Here is an 18,418-nt window from a genome sequence, read left to right on the forward strand (position 1 = left end):
ACGATACTCCGTGCGGTGAAGTATGGTCTGTTTGGCCCCAAATAGAGCATTGAGACCGCGTGCGAATTAATAACTGAATTGTCAGAGTTTGGCGCTATACCGTCGAGTGCGACATATTTCTATTAAGTCAGTAATAGTCTATTTGTGTATAGTGTATCGTGCGGCTAAAGTTCTACAGTGACCAGCATCACCAACGCTTCCTCGTATCAGCTAGAGTGCTTATCCAGGCTGGGCTGCTTTCATGGCGCTTTCACCCGAGGAGACCTAGACGAGAACCGTGTGGACATGTACACTGGATTCATCTACCCGACGACTACATAGCCCTTTGCGGCTGGATTATATTTGTTTTGGTCCTGTGATTTATGGAGCGGAGAATCGCCGACGCCTACACGTGTGGGATTTACCCTGTGAGGAGCCACGTCGAGTCTGCGCCTCAGAGAGCCTGAGGCCGGCTAGCTTTCTTCACTGTGGAGCTACAGTCTACGGAGAACAGCTGTATTCGTCTGTGGATCAAGAGACTATTGCACTGTCTCCTGTACTTGGAGTCTCCTTAGTCATCGTTGACCAGACTCTCTACTACCGACAGATCCTCTACCCCTGCTGGCTTACAACCGGGGGGACCCTTCCAGTATCTCCCGCTATATATTACTAGTGTACCATAGATATAATTCCCTAAGATTCAGGTTGTATAATTACCTCCTGCGTAACCAGAGAATGGACATTCATTATTGATTTGCCTACGCACATTCCTTTGCCTTATAAGCGCATCCAAAGTAAAATAGAGAAGTATATTATGTACCTTTTGCTGCAATAAATACTTAATTACCACTTTGTGTGGAACCGATTCATTGTGGGAAGTGTTCATCATATTTATATATCATGTACTGTATGGCCAGTAATTAAAGTACATAAAGCGGTAGTGGTTTAATGATACCATACTTATCAATACAGTCAGGGAATTGTACCCCTCAGTTACAATTGGTCCTTCGAGCCGGAGGGTAACTAGTGTAATATTAATATAGTGGTATTAATATTGACATGGCCTATGATGAACACTCCACAAAACGGTTCTCCTAAAGTAGATCGCCCGCAGCGTAGACGGCAGACACCTCAGTACTTAGAGGATTACGTTGCCAATATACTACCTAGCTTTCTACAGACGGTAAACGCGGAAAAAGTAGATAGTAAAATTATGTCCGACCCTATTGACCAGGCTTCCCCGCCAATAGAGGCCCTAGTGGGTTCTAACGTAACTGACCAAGCTCACGGTAGGGACCAGGAGGGACCCGACATGACTTTACCCCCCGCCAAGACCGAAGAAGTAGTCCCCGGAGAGCTCCAGGATAAAGACAGCCCTCCAGGGATGGAACTCTACCCGCTACAAGAAGAGGAGAGCACCCCGGAGATGGATCTCCAGGACTCGCCACAGGAGAACAGATCTCCAACGAGTACTGCCAGGAGCGGATCACCTCAACCAGCGTCTTCCCCCAGCGAGGCGGACAAGATGCTGGCACAGGCATTCCTCGCCAGCCTAGCAGCCTCAACAGAGCGCGATCGACTCCAAGCACAGACGCTTAGTGAGCGCGAACATTCTTCCATGGAAAGAGAACGCCTTCAGGCGCTGCAACGGAGCGACGAAGATCGTATACGTCTAGAGATTAGACGCCTTCAGACGGAAGAGAATATGGTAAGGGACCGGGCCGAAGCCCAGCGCGCCGCCGCCGAAGCCCAGCGCGCCGCTGCCGGTGCCCAAAGAGAAGCAGAGCGCGACCTCGCTCTCACCAAGCGCGAAGCCGAGCGCGACCGATTACAAGCGCAGATAATGGAGCAGCTGATCACCAGGGCAACACCCCCTCCCTCCGCATGGGGTTCCAGGGCCTCGTCAAGACAAGGGTCAAGGGCACCCTCCCCTACCCGATCAAGCGACCCTGAGCCCGACCACCAGAGAGAGCCTATACCCCCCTCCGAACCCCTTCCCCGACCGGTCCAAGTGAGACCCAGCTACAAGGAAGAAACGGTCTACACCGCGGAGAGGCTAAATAGACGACTACAGGATCTAGAAGACCTGCCAGAGGAAGAAGAAGAGGGAGAGGAGGAGAGTCAAGCCCGACAGCAGCACAGTACTCCACAGGACCAGGAGGTCCAGTACAGCCCAGGCTCTACCCCCGCGGCTCTGCGCTACAGACCCCCGACTCAATTCACGGGTGAGCTTGACGCACGACCAGCCCCGAGGAACAGCACCTGGATACGCGGGCCATGGTACCCAGCAGGTACCAGCCCACCAAGAGGCGTAAGAGGAGACTCGCCTAGGAGGCCTCTCTTCCAACGCTCACCGATGTGCCAGCCATCCATGGCATCATACATTGGCACACCGACGTTTCCGGACTTCACCCACGAGAACAGAGCACAGTACACGGAGCTACGAATGTGCTTAGAGACAATGATGTCCGATGTAGCTGATGAACCGTACAAGTATGCTATCCTACTGAAGCACCTCAAGGTGCCCCGAGCGCACAATATAGTGCTGGCCTATGCCACCTCTACTACCCCATACACAGCGGCTCTAGCAGCACTCGACCAAAGATATGGACGCATATGGGACTACGTAATACAAGAGATAAGGCATATTGACCGCCTACCCCCAGCCACAGACAATCGCTCACTAGATGACCTGTCTATCAAGGTACAATCCCTGGTAGGGATGCTGGGGGCGCAAAGAGAAAAGGGTATGCACGAACTGTACGCAAACTCTAATGTCGAGAGGATTTTAGAGAAGCTTCCGCCCGCCCGACAAGAGCGCTTCAGGCGGCAAAGAGACCACCGTGATCCTAACGGTCCCGAGCCATCCCTCCTAGACCTAGCCGACTTCCTGGCGAGAGAAGTCAACAGCCTACGGTTGGATACGTTCATGCGGAGCACCCCAAGCTCCAGAGAGGGACCTAGGAGAGCAAACGATGGCCGAAGATTGGTGACCGTCATGCACCAATCAGAATCAGTACCGAGCAGCAAGAACCACAGTACCCCCTCGATGAAAGAGAAGTGGAAGATGGTGTGCCCGTACTGCGAAAAGGAACACTGGTTGTCACAATGTGACACGTTCAAGAAGATGACCGCCGACGAGGTGAGTCAATGGATAAAGTCCAACCGACGCTGTTACCGATGTGCGCGCAGTCACATGGCAGCCGATTGCCGCTTAAAGAAGAGGTGTAGTCGGTGTGACGGAGCCCACCTAGATGTCCTACACGACAGTAACAGAAGAAAGCCTGCACCCTCAAGCAGCACAAAGGCAAGTGTTATGTACATTGACCCCGCCAGCAGCGGGGGCACCCGGGTGCTCTTAAAGGTGGTCCGCGTAACACTGAGTTACCAAGATAAGGTCATGGACACTTACGCCGTCCTTGACGACGGGTCAGAGAAGACCCTTCTCCTCGCGTCCGCTGCGGCCCAGCTGGGGCTGCGGGGGAGCGAAAACCAGATGACGATTCGGACAATAAGAAGAGATCTAAAGACGATAAAGGGCGAGAATGTCTCCTTCACTATCGCAGCAAGCGGGCAGCCAGAGAGACGGTATAGGATTACTAACGCTTTCACCAGCCAAGAAATAGGCCTGTCGCAGTAAACCTACCCCATCGCCAAGCTGATGGATAAATATGTGCACCTGCGTCAACTACCTATACCGCTCATAGACGGTGCCACCCCGACCCTGCTGATAGGCTCCGACCATGCAGACCTCATCGTCCCGATAGACCGGGTCCACACAGGGCCCAGAGGCTGTCCTGCAGCAGTCGAGACCCGCCTAGGATGGACACTACAAGGCCCCCTCGCTAAGTCTCTTAACCGAACAGCAGCCACTAGCTGCCTCCACTCCAGAGTGACAGAAGAAGACACCACCCTCCTACAGCATGTCGAGAGGCTATGGACACTAGAGACAATGCCCTTTAAGAACGAAAAGAAAGACATTCGTTCCAAGGAAGACATTTACGCTATAGCCCTCCTCGAGCAGGGGAAAAAGAGAGTCAAAGTCAACAGAGTGATGAGATACGCAACTCCACTCCTGAGGCGAGAGGGTATGCCTACCTTCCACGCCCCAAAAGAAGCGACGGAGCGGTATCTATTGAACACAGAGCGGCGCCTAGCCAGAGACCCCGCTCAAGAGACGGTGTACCGCGCTGAGATTAACAAGCTAATCACAGCGGGACACATAAAGAAAATTGACATTAAAGAGGCCGATCAGACGACCGAATCATGGTACGTGCCGCACCACAAAGTCCACCACAACAGCAAGGATCGTATTGTGTTCAACTGCAGCTACCAGATCGGATCACAAAATCTGAATAAAGAGCTCTTGCCCGGCCCAACACTCGGCCCCTCTCTACTAGGCGTGTTACTACGTTTCCGCCAAGACAAGGTGGCCATCAGCGGCGACATCAAAGGGATGTTCCTGCAGGTGAGACTAGTGGAGGAGGACAAGCCCCTGCTGCGGTTCCTATGGAGAGAGAGGATCGGGGATGAGCGACCAGCCATCTATCAATGGGAAGTCCTCCCTTTCGGAACCACATGCAGCCCATGCTGTGCTACGTTTGCACTGCAAAAACACGTCGCAGAGGACCCAGCAGCTGATGAAGAGGTCCGACAAAGTGTAGTAAATAGTTTCTACGTGGACAACTGTCTGCAAAGCGTCTCGACGCCAGAAGAAGCCGAGGCCCTTCTACTCAAGCTCCGCGCCTCCCTGATCAAAGGCGGCTTTGATCTCAGGCAGTGGGCCAGCAGCGACCCGCAAGTATTGCGCAGCCTCTCCCCCGAGGACAAGGCAGCAAGCAGCGAGACCTGGATGGCGACCATCCCAGGAGAAGCCCAAGAAATGACATTAGGACTAGTCTGGCGCTTCAAAACAGACTCGCTCCATTATAAACACACACCCCTGACCAAGGAGCAGGGAAGGTCGACTGCACTACCGACCACCAGACGGAGTGTATACAGAACACTCGCCAGACAATATGACCCGTTGGGATGTATTCTACCTTACACCACCAGGGCAAAGATGATTGTAAGAGCGTTATGGGACAAGGACCAGGGCTGGGACGACCCCATACCCGAACACCTTGCATCCACATGGAGAGAGTGGGAGACGGAACTCAGCTCACTCCCAGGTGTCAACATACGCCGCAGCTACTTCCCACCCACAGTGAGGCCGGAGACGTGCCAGATGGACCTGCATGTCTTCAGCGACGCCTCCGAAGTAGCCTACGGTTCGGTGGCCTACTTGCGTGCCCGAGAGGAGGGAGGAGAAATACATACTGCTTTCATCCTGGCTCGCTCAAGAATAGCCCCACGAAAGCAACAATCTATCCCGCGTCTAGAGCTCTGCGCAGCCCTAGCAGGAGCGCAACTCGCCACGTTAATCCAACGTGAACTCACCATTCCGGTGCAAAGAACAATCTTGTGGTCAGACTCCACGACAGTACTCACATGGATCCGGTCTGATTCGTGCAGATACAAGGTCTTCGTGGGAGTCAGAGTCACAGAGATTCAAGATTTAACAGAAGTAGCAAGCTGGAGGTATGTGGACACAAAACACAACCCAGCTGACGTCATCACCCGGGGAATGTCCCTGGATGACCTCACCCGTCACAACCTATACAGTGACGGGCCAGAGGTCCTCAAGCTCCCGGAAGAAGAGTGGCCTACACCCACCCCACGGGAAGCGAGTAAAGAGGAGGCCGAAAACAAGAAATCTATGTTCTGTGGATTGAACACACTCGTCTCCACAGACCCCGACATAGACGATTGCCTCACCCTAGAGAGTGCGCAGCTAAAGACATTCCTGTGGCACCACCCAGAGGTTCAGCTCACTACTGACATTACAGCAGCTGACTACGAAGAAGCAGAACTTCTTCTACTACAACGAGCCCAGAGAGACTCGTTCCCCGATGAGCTAGACTGTCTACAGGGAGCAAAGCCCGTCCCATCAGACAGCAGACTGCTCCACCTAGCCCCCGAGAGCGACGCCCATGGTCTCATCAGAGTGGGTGGTCGTCTGCGGAGAGCTCCAGACTTACCGGATGACGTCAAGTACCCGATAGTCTTAAACAGCCGACACAAGGTCACAGAGCTGATCATAAAGAAATACGACGAGGATGTGTATCACGCCGGGGCAGAGAGAGTCTTCGCGGAGATCAGACGTCGTTATTGGATACTGCAAGGGAGAGAAGCAGTGCGGCGCTTCCAGCGAACCTGTCTAGACTGTCGTAAGTGGCGAGCGCAGCCCAGTATACCCCGGATGGCTGACCTACCTCCCTGTCGCCTCCGACTCGGCGACAAGCCTTTTCACTCCACCGGTATGGACTGTTTCGGCCCGCTGTATATAAAGAAAGGAAGAGGAACCGAGTAGCGGTGGGGTATTGTATTCAAATGCATGACCACCCAAGCGATGCATATAGAACTCCTTCCAACCATGAGCACAGACTCATTCTTTATGGCCTTCCGAAGATTCACATCGCGGAAAGGCAAACCGTCTATATTATTGTCTGATCACGGGACAAACTTCAAAGGCGGAGAAAGAGAGCTGAGAGAGAGCTTCCAAGCTATGGGCCCAGAATTTAAGACCCACCTCGCTCCATCCCAGATTGACTTCCAGTTTAATCCCCCGAACGCACCTCACTTCGGTGGAACTTGGGAACGAGAAGTACGTTCAATAAAGACAGCCCTGTACGCCGTGCTTGGGGCCCAGACCGTGGCGGAAGAAGTCCTAATGACAGTCCTCACGGAGATCGAGGGAGTATTGAACTCAAAGCCCCTCGGTTACATCTCAAGTGATGTAGCAGATGTCGACCCAGTCACCCCCAACACACTCTTGATGGGGCGGCTGGACCCTGCGCTACCACAGACAATGTACAGGCCTGAAGAAGCGAACGGCCGAAGAATGTGGAGGTACAGTCAAGTATTGGCTGACAAGTTTTGGAACAGCTTCCTACTCCACTATCTACCGTCTCTACAGACCCGCCAGAAATGGGTGAAAGAGAGAGACAATTTGACAGAAGGAACAGTCGTCATGATTATCGACCAGTCACTACCCCGAGCTATGTGGCCGGCTGGCCGCGTAAGCAAAGTGATCACCGGTGCCGACGGAAAGGTCCGAGCAGCCGAAGTGCTCGTCCAAGGACGGATCTACACCCGACCCGTGGCGAGGCTAATAGAACTGCCAAGGCTCCCCGATACTATCGATGACGACCATGACCCCATGACTTTGTGAACTGCCCGACCCCTCACAACAGACATTGAGTAGTGGACAGTGCGGTTAATCTGTCTCTGCTTAGCTAATTAGGTGGGACTAATTAGGAGGCGGCTGTTACAAAGGATCAGATTAAACCGAATATATATATTTATTGATTGATATATATTGCATAGTATTTGTATATCGTTTGATATCCCTTGTATATTCCTTGTACATATACACGGAATATCCCTTTAGCCTAGTACGGACCATGATGTTTCGTTCTCCTATTGGACAGCGGTCCACAGGCGCCAGCGCCATGCCTCCAGAGTCAGGTTCAAGGCTACCGTCAGGACATGTCTGTACATGCCCGGCCTTGCCCAGGAATACGAGACAGAAATGAGGTTGGCACTAGATTGTTCGCCGTGCATATAAATATGGCGCAGGTGAATACAGAAGTAGAGTTACCCAATAAGTTGAAGCCTCACCCACGATACTCCGTGCGGTGAAGTATGGCCTGTTTGGCCCCAAATAGAGCATTGAGACCGCGTGCGAATTAATAACTGAATTGTCAGAGTTTGGCGCTATACCGTCGAGTGTGACATATTTCTATTAAGTCAGTAATAGTCTATTTGTGTATAGTGTATCGTGCGGCTAAAGTTCTACAGTGACCAGCATCACCAACGCTTCCTCGTATCAGCTAGAGTGCTTATCCAGGCTGGGCTGCTTTCATGGCGCTTTCACCCGAGGAGACCTAGACGAGAACCGTGTGGACATGTACACTGGATTAATCTACCCGACGACTACATAGCCCTTTGCGGCTGGATTATATTTGTTTTGGTCCTGTGATTTATGGAGCGGAGAATCGCAGACGCCTACACGTGTGGGATTTACCCTGTGAGGAGCCACGTCGAGTCTGCGCCTCAGAGAGCTACAGTCTACGGAGAACAGCTGTATTCGTCTGTGGATCAAGAGACTATTGCACCGTCTCCTGTACTTGGAGTCTCCTTAGTCATCGTTGACCAGACTCTCTACTACCGACAGATCCTCTACCCCTGCTGTCTTACAACCGGGGGGACCCTTCCAGTATCTCCCGCTATATATTACTAGTGTACCATAGATATAATTCCCTAAGATTCAGGTTGTATAATTACCTCCTGCGTAACCAGAGAATGGACATTCATTATTGATTTGCCTACGCACATTCCTTTGCCTTATAAGCGCATCCAAAGTAAAATAGAGAAGTATATTATGTACCTTTTGCTGCAATAAATACTTAATTACCACTTTGTGTGGAACCGATTCATTGTGGGAAGTGTTCATCATATTTATATATCATGTACTGTATGGCCAGTAATTAAAGTACATAAAGCGGTAGTGGTTTAATGATACCATACTTATCAATACAGTCAGGGAATTGTACCCCTCAGTTACACTATCGAACAAGGGGAGTTCTCAAGAGATGTCAATATGGCGTTGATTTCTTTACTTCTCAAGAAGGACAAAGATCCCAATGATTGTGGTAGCTATAGACCCGTGAGTCTTCTCAGGGCCGATTTAAAAGTGTTTGCCAAGGTGCTGGCCCGTCGCCTGCAGAGATTTATGTCTGTATTGGTGCACTGCGATCAAACTGGTTTTATCCCTGGGCGTCTGGCTGCAGATAATCTTAGGAGGCTGTTGCATGTAATCGATAACAGTAAAGACAATACAACTCCATCCACAGTTCTGTCTTTGGATGCCATGAAGGCATTTGACAGACTTGAGTGGTCATACCTGTGGAAGGTACTTGAGGTCATGGGTCTTGGGAAGAGTTTTATTCATATGATTAAAGTCCTGTATGCCTCGCCGTCTGCGATGTTACTGACAGGCAAAAACTGTTCCACACTCTTTCCAGTCTCCAGATCTTCTAGACAGGGTTGTCCTCTGAGCCCAGGACTGTTCGCGCTTTCCCTCGAACCTTTGGCCCAATTTATTAGGCAATCGGAGGACATCGTCCCCATAATGGTCAATAATACTCCACACAAAATTGCTCTCTATGCGGATGACCTGCTGATTTTCATGGACGACCCCTCCCGGTCGGCCACAAAATTATTGAGGATAATCGACGACTTTGGTAAATTGTCAGGCTTTAAGATTAACTGGAACAAATCAGCCTGCCTACCTCTTAATGAGCTGGCCAAGGCGGTACGACTACCAGCTGATATCCCCATAGTAGAACATTTTAAATACTTGGGCATAGAGATATTCCCCACGCTGAACCAAACTACTAAGTACAACTTCACGGGTACTTATGATAAAATACGCCAGGATCTAGACAGGTGGTCGTCCCTTCCTAACTCCTTACAAGCCCGGGCGTCCATAATCAAAATGAACATCCTGCCTAGGATACATTTTATTAGCTCAATGCTCCCCCTGCCCCCTCCAATAGACCACTGGCGCAAGGTACAATCGATGGTATCTAAGTTTATCTGGAATAACAAACGCCCGAGAATCAAAAGGGCTACTACTCAACGTAGAAAACAAGATGGGGGCCTCGCAATCCCTAATTTTAAACTTTATTTCTGGTCATTTTCACTGAGACCTCTGATGTGCTGGCTAGACCCTGTAGAGGCTGTATCGTGGCGCTCCTTAGAAGCGGCAGCGGTATCTCCGCTAAGATTGCAGGATGTAGTGTACTCCACTGTCTCTATTTCGAAATGCCGGCTGAGGTATGGACCGATCATAGCTCACGTGATCCAAACGTGGCGTAATGTACAGAGGTCGTGTGGGGTTAAATGCCCATGGCACCTGGACTCTCCAATTTTTAATAACCAGCAATTACTTGTTGGGCACAAGCCGGTTAATATTCCTCAATGGCAAAGGAGGGGAGTGCATACTCTGGAGGATATTTATGATAAGAACGGCCTCCGTGCGTTTCAGGACTTGAGAGAATTTTATGATCTTCCCGGTGAGTCCTTCTTTCTTTACCTTCAACTAAGGTCAGCACTGAGGGCGCATGGCGTACCGTGGGCTCAAGCTTTGCACCCACACCCCTTCCTCAGGCTCATAGTGGACAGGACGACATCCAGAGGGTTTGTCTCAGACTTTTATACGCTCTTAATTCAATCCACGTATAAAAATTTATCATTGGATACAATCTGGCGTGTGGATATCCCGGAGTTGGACCCCGAGTTTGACTGGGATGATGTTTGGGCAAATGTGGCATTATCTTCCCGCAACCCCAATCACCAGCAAATTAATTTTTATTATATTCATAGGACCTATCTTACACCTAGGAAGCTATTTGCTATGGGACTGATAACCGACTCTCGGTGCACTTTGTGCTCTCAAAAGGCCACTGGCACTTATATGCATATGTATTGGGATTCCCACCAGTGGCCCGCTTCTGGAGGTCAATAACGGACAAACTTTCAGATCTGTGTGGCTTAACTATCCCATTCACAGCTGTTACGCTACTCCTGAACGATATAACGACACTACCCGCGTCTGTACAACTGAAAAGGGTTGTCCTAGCGGGCGTCACAGCAGCGAAGAAGCTAATAGCAATGAGATGGAAGGAGCCTGAGAAGCTTACAATGATTAACTGGTCCCTAACTCTATTGGATGTGATTTATCTTGAGATATCCACGTGATGTGATTGGGGTAGGGCAGGCTGGCATTGACCTGTGGTTCGCAGCAGCTGAGAAGGTAACCGCCGTGTGCGGCTGAGCGGGTTGGGGTGCTTGATCGGGGGGGTCCGGCGGTCTCTGGGGAGGGGGAGGAGGAAATGTTTTGTCTGTCTTGGTTTTTGTCTTGTCCTTCTTAACTTTGACTGGGGGGATTTTGGGGGGGTTGATATTTAGCTATTCTGCGCTATATGTCAATTCACATGCCATCTCCCCAAGGGACTAATATTGGCAGACTGATTGACCTGTCAACCAACTTGGAGGAAGATTTTCTTTCTTCTTACATTTTACCTTCTGCGAGTTTGGCAGTCTTGAACATGTGTAAGGGACCTAGGCTATCTACAGTAAATCTGCGGCAACACTCTCGTAAACAATCTTTTAAGTCACTCCACTTTGTAAAGGTGGGGAAAGGTTGGCATGTTTGAAGACTTTTTTGTTATTGAAGTAGCCATCTATATTTGATAGGTTGGACGCTGTTTCTTTTCTTTTGTCTTTATAATTTATTATTCTGTATTATTATTGTTTGTTATTCTCCTGTGGAGTTATGTTTTTTGTTACTGTGGTTATTGTGTTGTCTTGTTTCATGTAATTAATAATAAAAAAAAAAATTGATAAAAAAAAAGAGACTGCAATTCGCTTGATCTGCGCTCCCGGTAGGCAAGGTCCTGACCAGACCTTGAACACTTCTTCTTTCTTTCCCTTCTAAATGTTTTGTAAATAACAATGTTTTCCAAAACGTGTGTTGCTGCACTACATTTAGGATACGACGCGAGTTATGTGTGAATTGTCTTGTCACTGGTATTTAGCTTCTCCATGCAAATTGGGTTGTTTATTACAGATGTGAAAATGATCTGGTTTGTTGTGTTGAGAAACATCATGTGTGTTCATGTACCGTGTACTCACAACTAAGGGGGTTAAACTAACCTATAAAGCTATGCTTAGTGACATATGAGTGAAGAATGAATTCTTTTCTCAGCCTGTAATGACAATGAACAGTGTGTTCACATATTAAACAGGTTTACCTGTTCAACTGGCCGTATTAAGGGTAAAGTAGGAGGGGTGTTTTCCCCCCGGTTCCCTGGGCTTCCCCCCCTCCTATCAGACATGTTGTTTACTATATATTGTATCACTGTGTTGTAGGGATACGATGTAACCCTTAGCTTGGTTGCTGAGGTTGTGCTGAAACCGCTTGAGAAACTATATTTTCCTATGGAAAAGATTGTTTGGTCACTTGTCGTGTGTGCTTAGCAAGGCCTGTGGCCGATACTAATCGAGAATTGTGTATTCTCTCATTATGAAAAACGGCGTTCCTCTGTAGAGTGTTTTTGCCATTTTTTGTAGGTGATAATGGGTTGTGTGTGTCATGTGACTTACAACTGGGTTGGGTTGGCCACAGAAGCACATGTGTAAGTCTGGTACTGGGGCTCTTGAGAGGGCCCTCTCTATTCTGTGTTTTTTCCTTAGTAAAAATCAGATAGCAGGTTAGCACATGCGCTGTGTGAAGCTGTTAGACGCTTCATGGAGCTGACTATGACTGCGTCATACTCTTTTTGTCATTACATCGTATCATGGGTGTGGGGTCGTAAAGGGGTGAACTGGTAACCTTTCCTCCCCCTTTTTTCTGTTGGTCAGGGGTAAACCCACCTGTCCTTCAAGGTTCCTGTCACGTTGCTGTTCGGCACATTACAGGGTGAGGGGGGGGGGGAGTTTCCTGGTCCCACGCCCTGGAATATTGGGCGTGTGCACCGCAGAAATTCCCCCGCCATAGAGTACGTCACTGTGCGCGTCTCTGTTGGTAAGGCTTCCGTGTGCTGTTCAGGTCCATATGTTGGATCTGTTTCAGGGAGTGGTCAGGGCTCCTCCTCACGAAGCTCCTACTCGGGCCTTCTGTGAGTTAGGACTCTCCTTCCCTGTGAGGGAGCCTCCTCAGAGTTCAGAGCCTCCTCCTGAGATTGTCAAGGTGAGTAGAACTTCAAAAAGGAGTTCTGCTCTATTGTGTGTGTATTCGATTCATTTCGAGTATTGAGTGTGTATTGGTTCAGTGCCTCCTCCTCGGAGAGCCCTAATCCCAATATTACGTAGCTCAATATGGCAATATATTCTTTTCAATCTATACAGCTCGCGTGGGAAGTCTCTCTGGGGATTCCGTCTCCTCCCTATGGGAGGGTGGTGGGATGTAAAAATGTAAAAAAAAATTACCCTCAGCGGCGTCACGAGGGATTCATGTCAGTCTGTGTTCTTTCTTTTTTGAATAAAAAGAGGAAGGTACATGAAGCACGACGGCTCCGTGTCGTTCTCCCAGGCGACTTGGAGGAACAATGTTTGGTGTCTTGCTAGACTATCCATTGATGTGTTTGGGTCTCGACGCATACATAGTGCTGGCTCGGTGTGTTTCTGTTACAGGATCACACAGGGGCTACGTGCGCCTTGGTTGCTTGTTGAAACAGCGTTTTTATAGGGCAACTGGGATGGAGTTTTGTCTCTTCCGAGCACCAGTTTACTAGGTTGTCTCGATGAATTCTCGTTCATATCTGGGGGATGTTAACGGAATAGATCAGAACATTTGTAGAGGGGTCTCACGCCCTTGGGGTGGGCCACTGAGCACGGTCTGAATGGGGACCGTCTGGGTGGCGCCCTCTTTTCATGTTTTAGATCGACACGCATGTCTGCCCCCTCTTCTGGAGTGGGCATGTCGGCGTGGTTAGGACACAGGACTGGTCTGGTCACGCTGGTCCAGGTCAGTTAACCCGTTGTCCGCCAGGGATGCAGATCTGCTGTTCTGGTACCCTGAGGGACTTGTGCTTTTTTCGGGGGGGAAAATGCCAGGTCGGTCCGGGTGTCACAGGGTTAGGCGCTATGGAGACCCTTGTTGGGTACATATTGTACTCTGCACTATTGTAATGGCTTACGGCCATGCCAACCTGTACACGCCCGATCTCGGCAGATCTCGGCCGCTACGCAGGTTCGGTCCTGGTTAGTACTCGGTTGGGAGACCGCCTGGGAATACCAAGTGCGGTGTGCTTAGGGCTGGTTCTCCATTCTTTTCGCTCCTCTCTCACGCGTGGCGAAGAGGGGCCTGTTGGGGTGGTCTTGGACCTCCTCTGGTAACCCTGTGCTTCCCGTGCCGCCGGGCCCGGTCCGAAGTAATGTTCATCGACCCATAGGCCTGGAATAACCCTTTTTTGAAAACTGAAACACTTGTACTGCGGTATAGCCGGTGTGTACCCGCAGGTGTGTTTTGGTGTCTTTTCTTGAGGGGTTATAGGAACAACCACTGCATTGGGTAACACCAAGGTGGTTGATTCCCTGGTGTGTTGGAGCAGTGTCAACTCCCGGGTTCACCGGTTGAGGGTGCCCCTGCATGTACATGGCGTCTGCCAATCGTGTCAGCCTTCTCTGCCTCAACCCCTCTGGGTGGGTTTTTTTTTTAAATGGAGGCTTGGTCATGCAACAACGCCAGCATACGCCCCTTCCGCCGGGGCGGCTGTTTTCGGCTGACTCCTTTGGCGCCTGTCTCGTCCGCAGTGCTCCAGGCTCAGGTTACAGCCTGTTGCCTGGTTTTCCCCGGTGCGCTGCCTGCTTCCGTTGGTTAACCTTTTTTGTGTGCTTACGGCCATGCTGACTGCTTGTTCTGCAGGGTCAGTGTGCCAGGCGGTGTGCTATTGGGGGGAAAGGGCCCGCTCTTGAAGGGGCCTTATCCGAATACGCTGGCGATGTGGGGGGCGGTGTCACTAAGTGACCGCCTGGTGGGGTCTTGATGCCTGGCGTCATTGACCTCTCCGGGCCCCCGTTTTCCAGGGGATCCAGTCCCTTCAGTGGGTCTCGGTCTTCCTTCGCGCTCCGCTGCTACGGCCTTGCCACGGGGTTGGGTTTGCCTTTGACCCCATGATTTCTGGGGGCAGTAACGAGGTTGTTCCCTCCGTTCGTTCCCGGGTGGCATGCGGGTTGTGCGTGTGTGTAGTCGTGGGGTCAGGCCACGGTCTGCTCACCCTGTGCGTTGAGTTGCTTGAGTGCCTCTTCGGACGGTCGGGTCCGTCGCCCTCCCGGGAACCTCCAATAGGGGGGGTGCCCTCCATTAGGGGGGGTCGGGGGGGCTCGGTCCTCCCTGATCTGATGGTTGTGGGGGGCCTCAGCGGGGTTCATTTGTCGAGCTTCTAGCTCCCGCTCAGCTCCTGTTATGCAATATGACGCTGAGCGGGAGCTAGTATGACACAGAACGTTAGGTTATTTATATAACCAAGTTCTGTTAATACTAGTGACGCTCAGCGTCTAGACGCCGCTGCGGCCCTTGATTTTTCATTGTGGTGAAATTTGTTGGGAAGGAGATGAGTGTGTGGTCCCATCCCCGCTTATGTAGGTAAGCGGATGGGGGTGTGGCCAGATAAATGCTGGCATGTAGAGGTACATTTTGAAATGTATTCAGTGTATATACGCTGAAGCGAGATATATGCAATATGACGCTGAGCGTCACTAGTATTAACAGAACTTGGTTATATACATAACCTAACGTTATCATGTGATTAATTTCGATACTACTATTTTATTGCACTGTATTATTTTACTCTGTCTTTTTATTACAGGTTCAAAACTGTCAGTTATTAAACTGTGTGGGTATCAAACAAGAGACTGTCAGGCTTTAAACTGTGTAGGACCCAGGTCTAGAACTGCACCCTGAGAGAGGGAACTGCGCCCTGAGAGAGGGAACTGAGAGAGGGAACTGCGCCCTGAGAGAAGGAACTGCACCCTGAGAGAGGGAACTGCACCCTGAGAGAGAGAACTGTGCCCAGAGAGAGGGAACTGCACCCTAAGAGAGGGAACTGCGCCCTGAGAGAGGGAACTGCACCCTGAGAGAAGGAACTGCACCCTGAGAGAGGGAACTGCACCCTGAGAGAGAGAACTGCGCCCAGAGAGAGGGAACTGCACCCTAAGAGAGGGAACTGCGCCCTGAGAGAGGGAACTGCACCCTGAGAGAGGGAACTGCACCCTGAGAGAGGGAACTGCGCCCAGAGAGAGGGAACTGCACCCTGAGAGAGGGAACTGCGCCCAGAGAGAGGGAACTGCACCCTGAGAGAGAGAACTGCGCCCTGAGAGAGGGAACTGCACCCTGAGAGATGGAACTGCGCCCTGAGAGAGGGAACTGCACCCTGAGAGAGGGAACTGCACCCTGAGAGGGAGGTTTGCCCTGAGTGGGAGGTTTAAAGGGTCAAAGTGGGTATAAAACAAGAGGGAAGACTGTCAGGTTTTAAACTGTGGATACCAAACAGAGAAGGTAAAGATGACTTTGAACTGTTGAACACTAATCCAGAACTATTTTATTTCACTGTAAATTTTTTTTTGTATCTATTCTATTCTACTATTTTATTGCACTGCGCTATTTTACTCTGTCTATTTTATCTTACTCTTTTTATTATTGTCTATTTAACACTTTAACCGCCTAAAACGCCGGAACTCGTCATTCCCCGCCATGCTCATTCCGCCGAGGACGCCTTAACTCGTCTTTGATGTCAATATTTCAAAAATCTGTCATCGAAATCATATTTCCTTTCCGGAGCTCTGAGACACAGTGCTGATCTCCTCTCAACTCTCTAGCGGTTCAAGAGCGCCATCTGGTGGCAGATCGGCAGATCGCCAACCGGATATTAACCTTTGAACCAGTAGTACTCATGCAAATGTGGTCCGGCCACTCTCTATAGCTCCATCTTGAAACACTGGATAATAGATCGCTCGCCCTAACTCAATAAACAACGTTATTTGGACGTATATACTATTATACAACCTGGAAATGGATCGGGCATTAATACATCCCATAATCGAAAACGGTCTACTCCACGCTGATCGTCCAACGGCGCGAGGAACATACGGTAAGATTCAGCGTTATATTCTAACGTGTTCAATATAAACTGCTATGATGAACATATGACCCACTCTGGATGAATCATCTAACGCTGCCCACGGAATTATAAACGATCAAACCATAAACCAGGTGGCCTGTTGGGATGTTAGATCCTAATGTGAAAAACTGTGATTTTATATGTCTGCACTTTATGTGCTCATTTTATGCCCATCTTTTCTCTGTTGTGAAGCACTTTGAGCTGCAGTTTCTGTATGAAAGATGCTATACAAATATAGTTTATTATTATTATTATTACGTACTAAATGCCATTCACTTCATATTAATCTCCAACAATGTCAAAATCAAATTTAAGATCATCCAAACTTAGGTCGCTTTCACACATAAGCTTGTTTGAAATTGTCCGAATCAAAAGGGACATTTTGTATTCTTTTGGCAGCTTGTATTATTTTGCTTTTGTTTCATATTCATTTTGCCAATTAAAAAACAAACATTGGACATCATTTTGAGTGCTAATGAACCTATATAATATTGTGATCTCCGCTTTGGCTTGCACAGATCATGCACAGTTCTGAGCGACTTTGTTTTCCAATTGATCTTTCCCAGCCTTCGCCCTCTTTTCTTGACCCTCCAATGTCGCGGGGGCGAGTGACAGTGGTTCAGGGGGTAGAACAGTCGTCTGGTAATCGGCAGGTTCCCGGTTCAATTCCCACTCCTCCCGGGCAGAGTGTCGAAATGTTCTTGAGCAAGACACTTAACGCCTAACTGCTCCCGATGAGCAGGTTGGCACCTCGCATGGTCGCCTCCGCCGTCGGTGTGTGAATGTGTGAGTGAAAATGTGTTGCCATTTTGCCAATCACAACTGTTGCTTTCCTCTGCCAAAAACGTTTTTGGTGATTACTTGTATACACTACTGTGATCTGAATTATGCATGCACGGTTTGTTTAGTATCACAACATTATATGGCTATTTTGACCTCACAGCGGAAATTGTGATTAGATGATGAAAAAGTGTATATTTGGAAATAAATGGAAAACTGTCCAATCAGCTTATTAAATTTTTAGTTTTTCAGGTATATTTTTCAGATATCTTTCACACATCAAACAAACCACCCCAGGGTTTCCTTCGAAGCAGACTGAGACGGAGACCACCTCAAACAGGTGCACCAGGATGTGGTTGTTTGCACCCGAGTTCGATTCCAGTGTTCACACCGACCCAAATGAATCAAGGGGGTAAATTCTCCAGTATAATTGCAGTCCATTTACTAGGGCAGCACCCGACTCAGAAATGTCTTAGTCTAAATGGATTCAGCGGGTAAATACGACGATTTGTTTGATATATTAAGAAAATGTATTATATGTAATTATCTGGTTATTAGGTTATACCGGACACCCTCCATACAGTCAGCATTGAGACTTCTCTCAGGCCATCGTATTCAATTAAGTCGATCAACATTTAGTATTTTCTTCACCTTGGTGTGCCCAAACTTGTAGTCTTCGTGTTCCACGTCGATTGAACCAAGCAGCTTCTCGGAGGCCTTCTTGTTGTCCATGAACTGACCATCAGGGATGACACTGGCGTTCAGTATTTTGTACCTTTTGTGAAAGAGTTCATGGTCACGTTCAGCGCTTAGGCAGTTGTAAGTTTCAAAGTTTGTTGAGAGTGAAGTGGATTCCTAGCTTAATTTCC

The 18,418-nt window shown here is 49.4% G+C and overlaps 1 protein-coding gene across 1 annotated transcript in view; it reads right to left on the minus strand.

Annotated features, from left to right (window-relative positions):
* LOC311236875 (myosin heavy chain, fast skeletal muscle-like) overlaps positions 1-18,418 on the minus strand; it is a gene marked incomplete at both ends in the record, with an annotated part of 72,040 nt that overhangs the window by 17,029 nt on the left and 36,593 nt on the right. The window contains one exon of the mRNA XM_084324664.1: positions 18,201-18,324. Within this exon, the coding sequence (XP_084180790.1) occupies positions 18,201-18,324 (124 nt within the window). The remainder of the gene's footprint in view (positions 1-18,200; positions 18,325-18,418) is intronic.

Source organism: Notolepis coatsorum (genome assembly GCF_963971535.1).
Source record: "Notolepis coatsorum genome assembly, chromosome: 11".
NCBI classification, from domain to species: Eukaryota; Metazoa; Chordata; class Actinopteri; order Aulopiformes; family Paralepididae; genus Notolepis; species Notolepis coatsorum.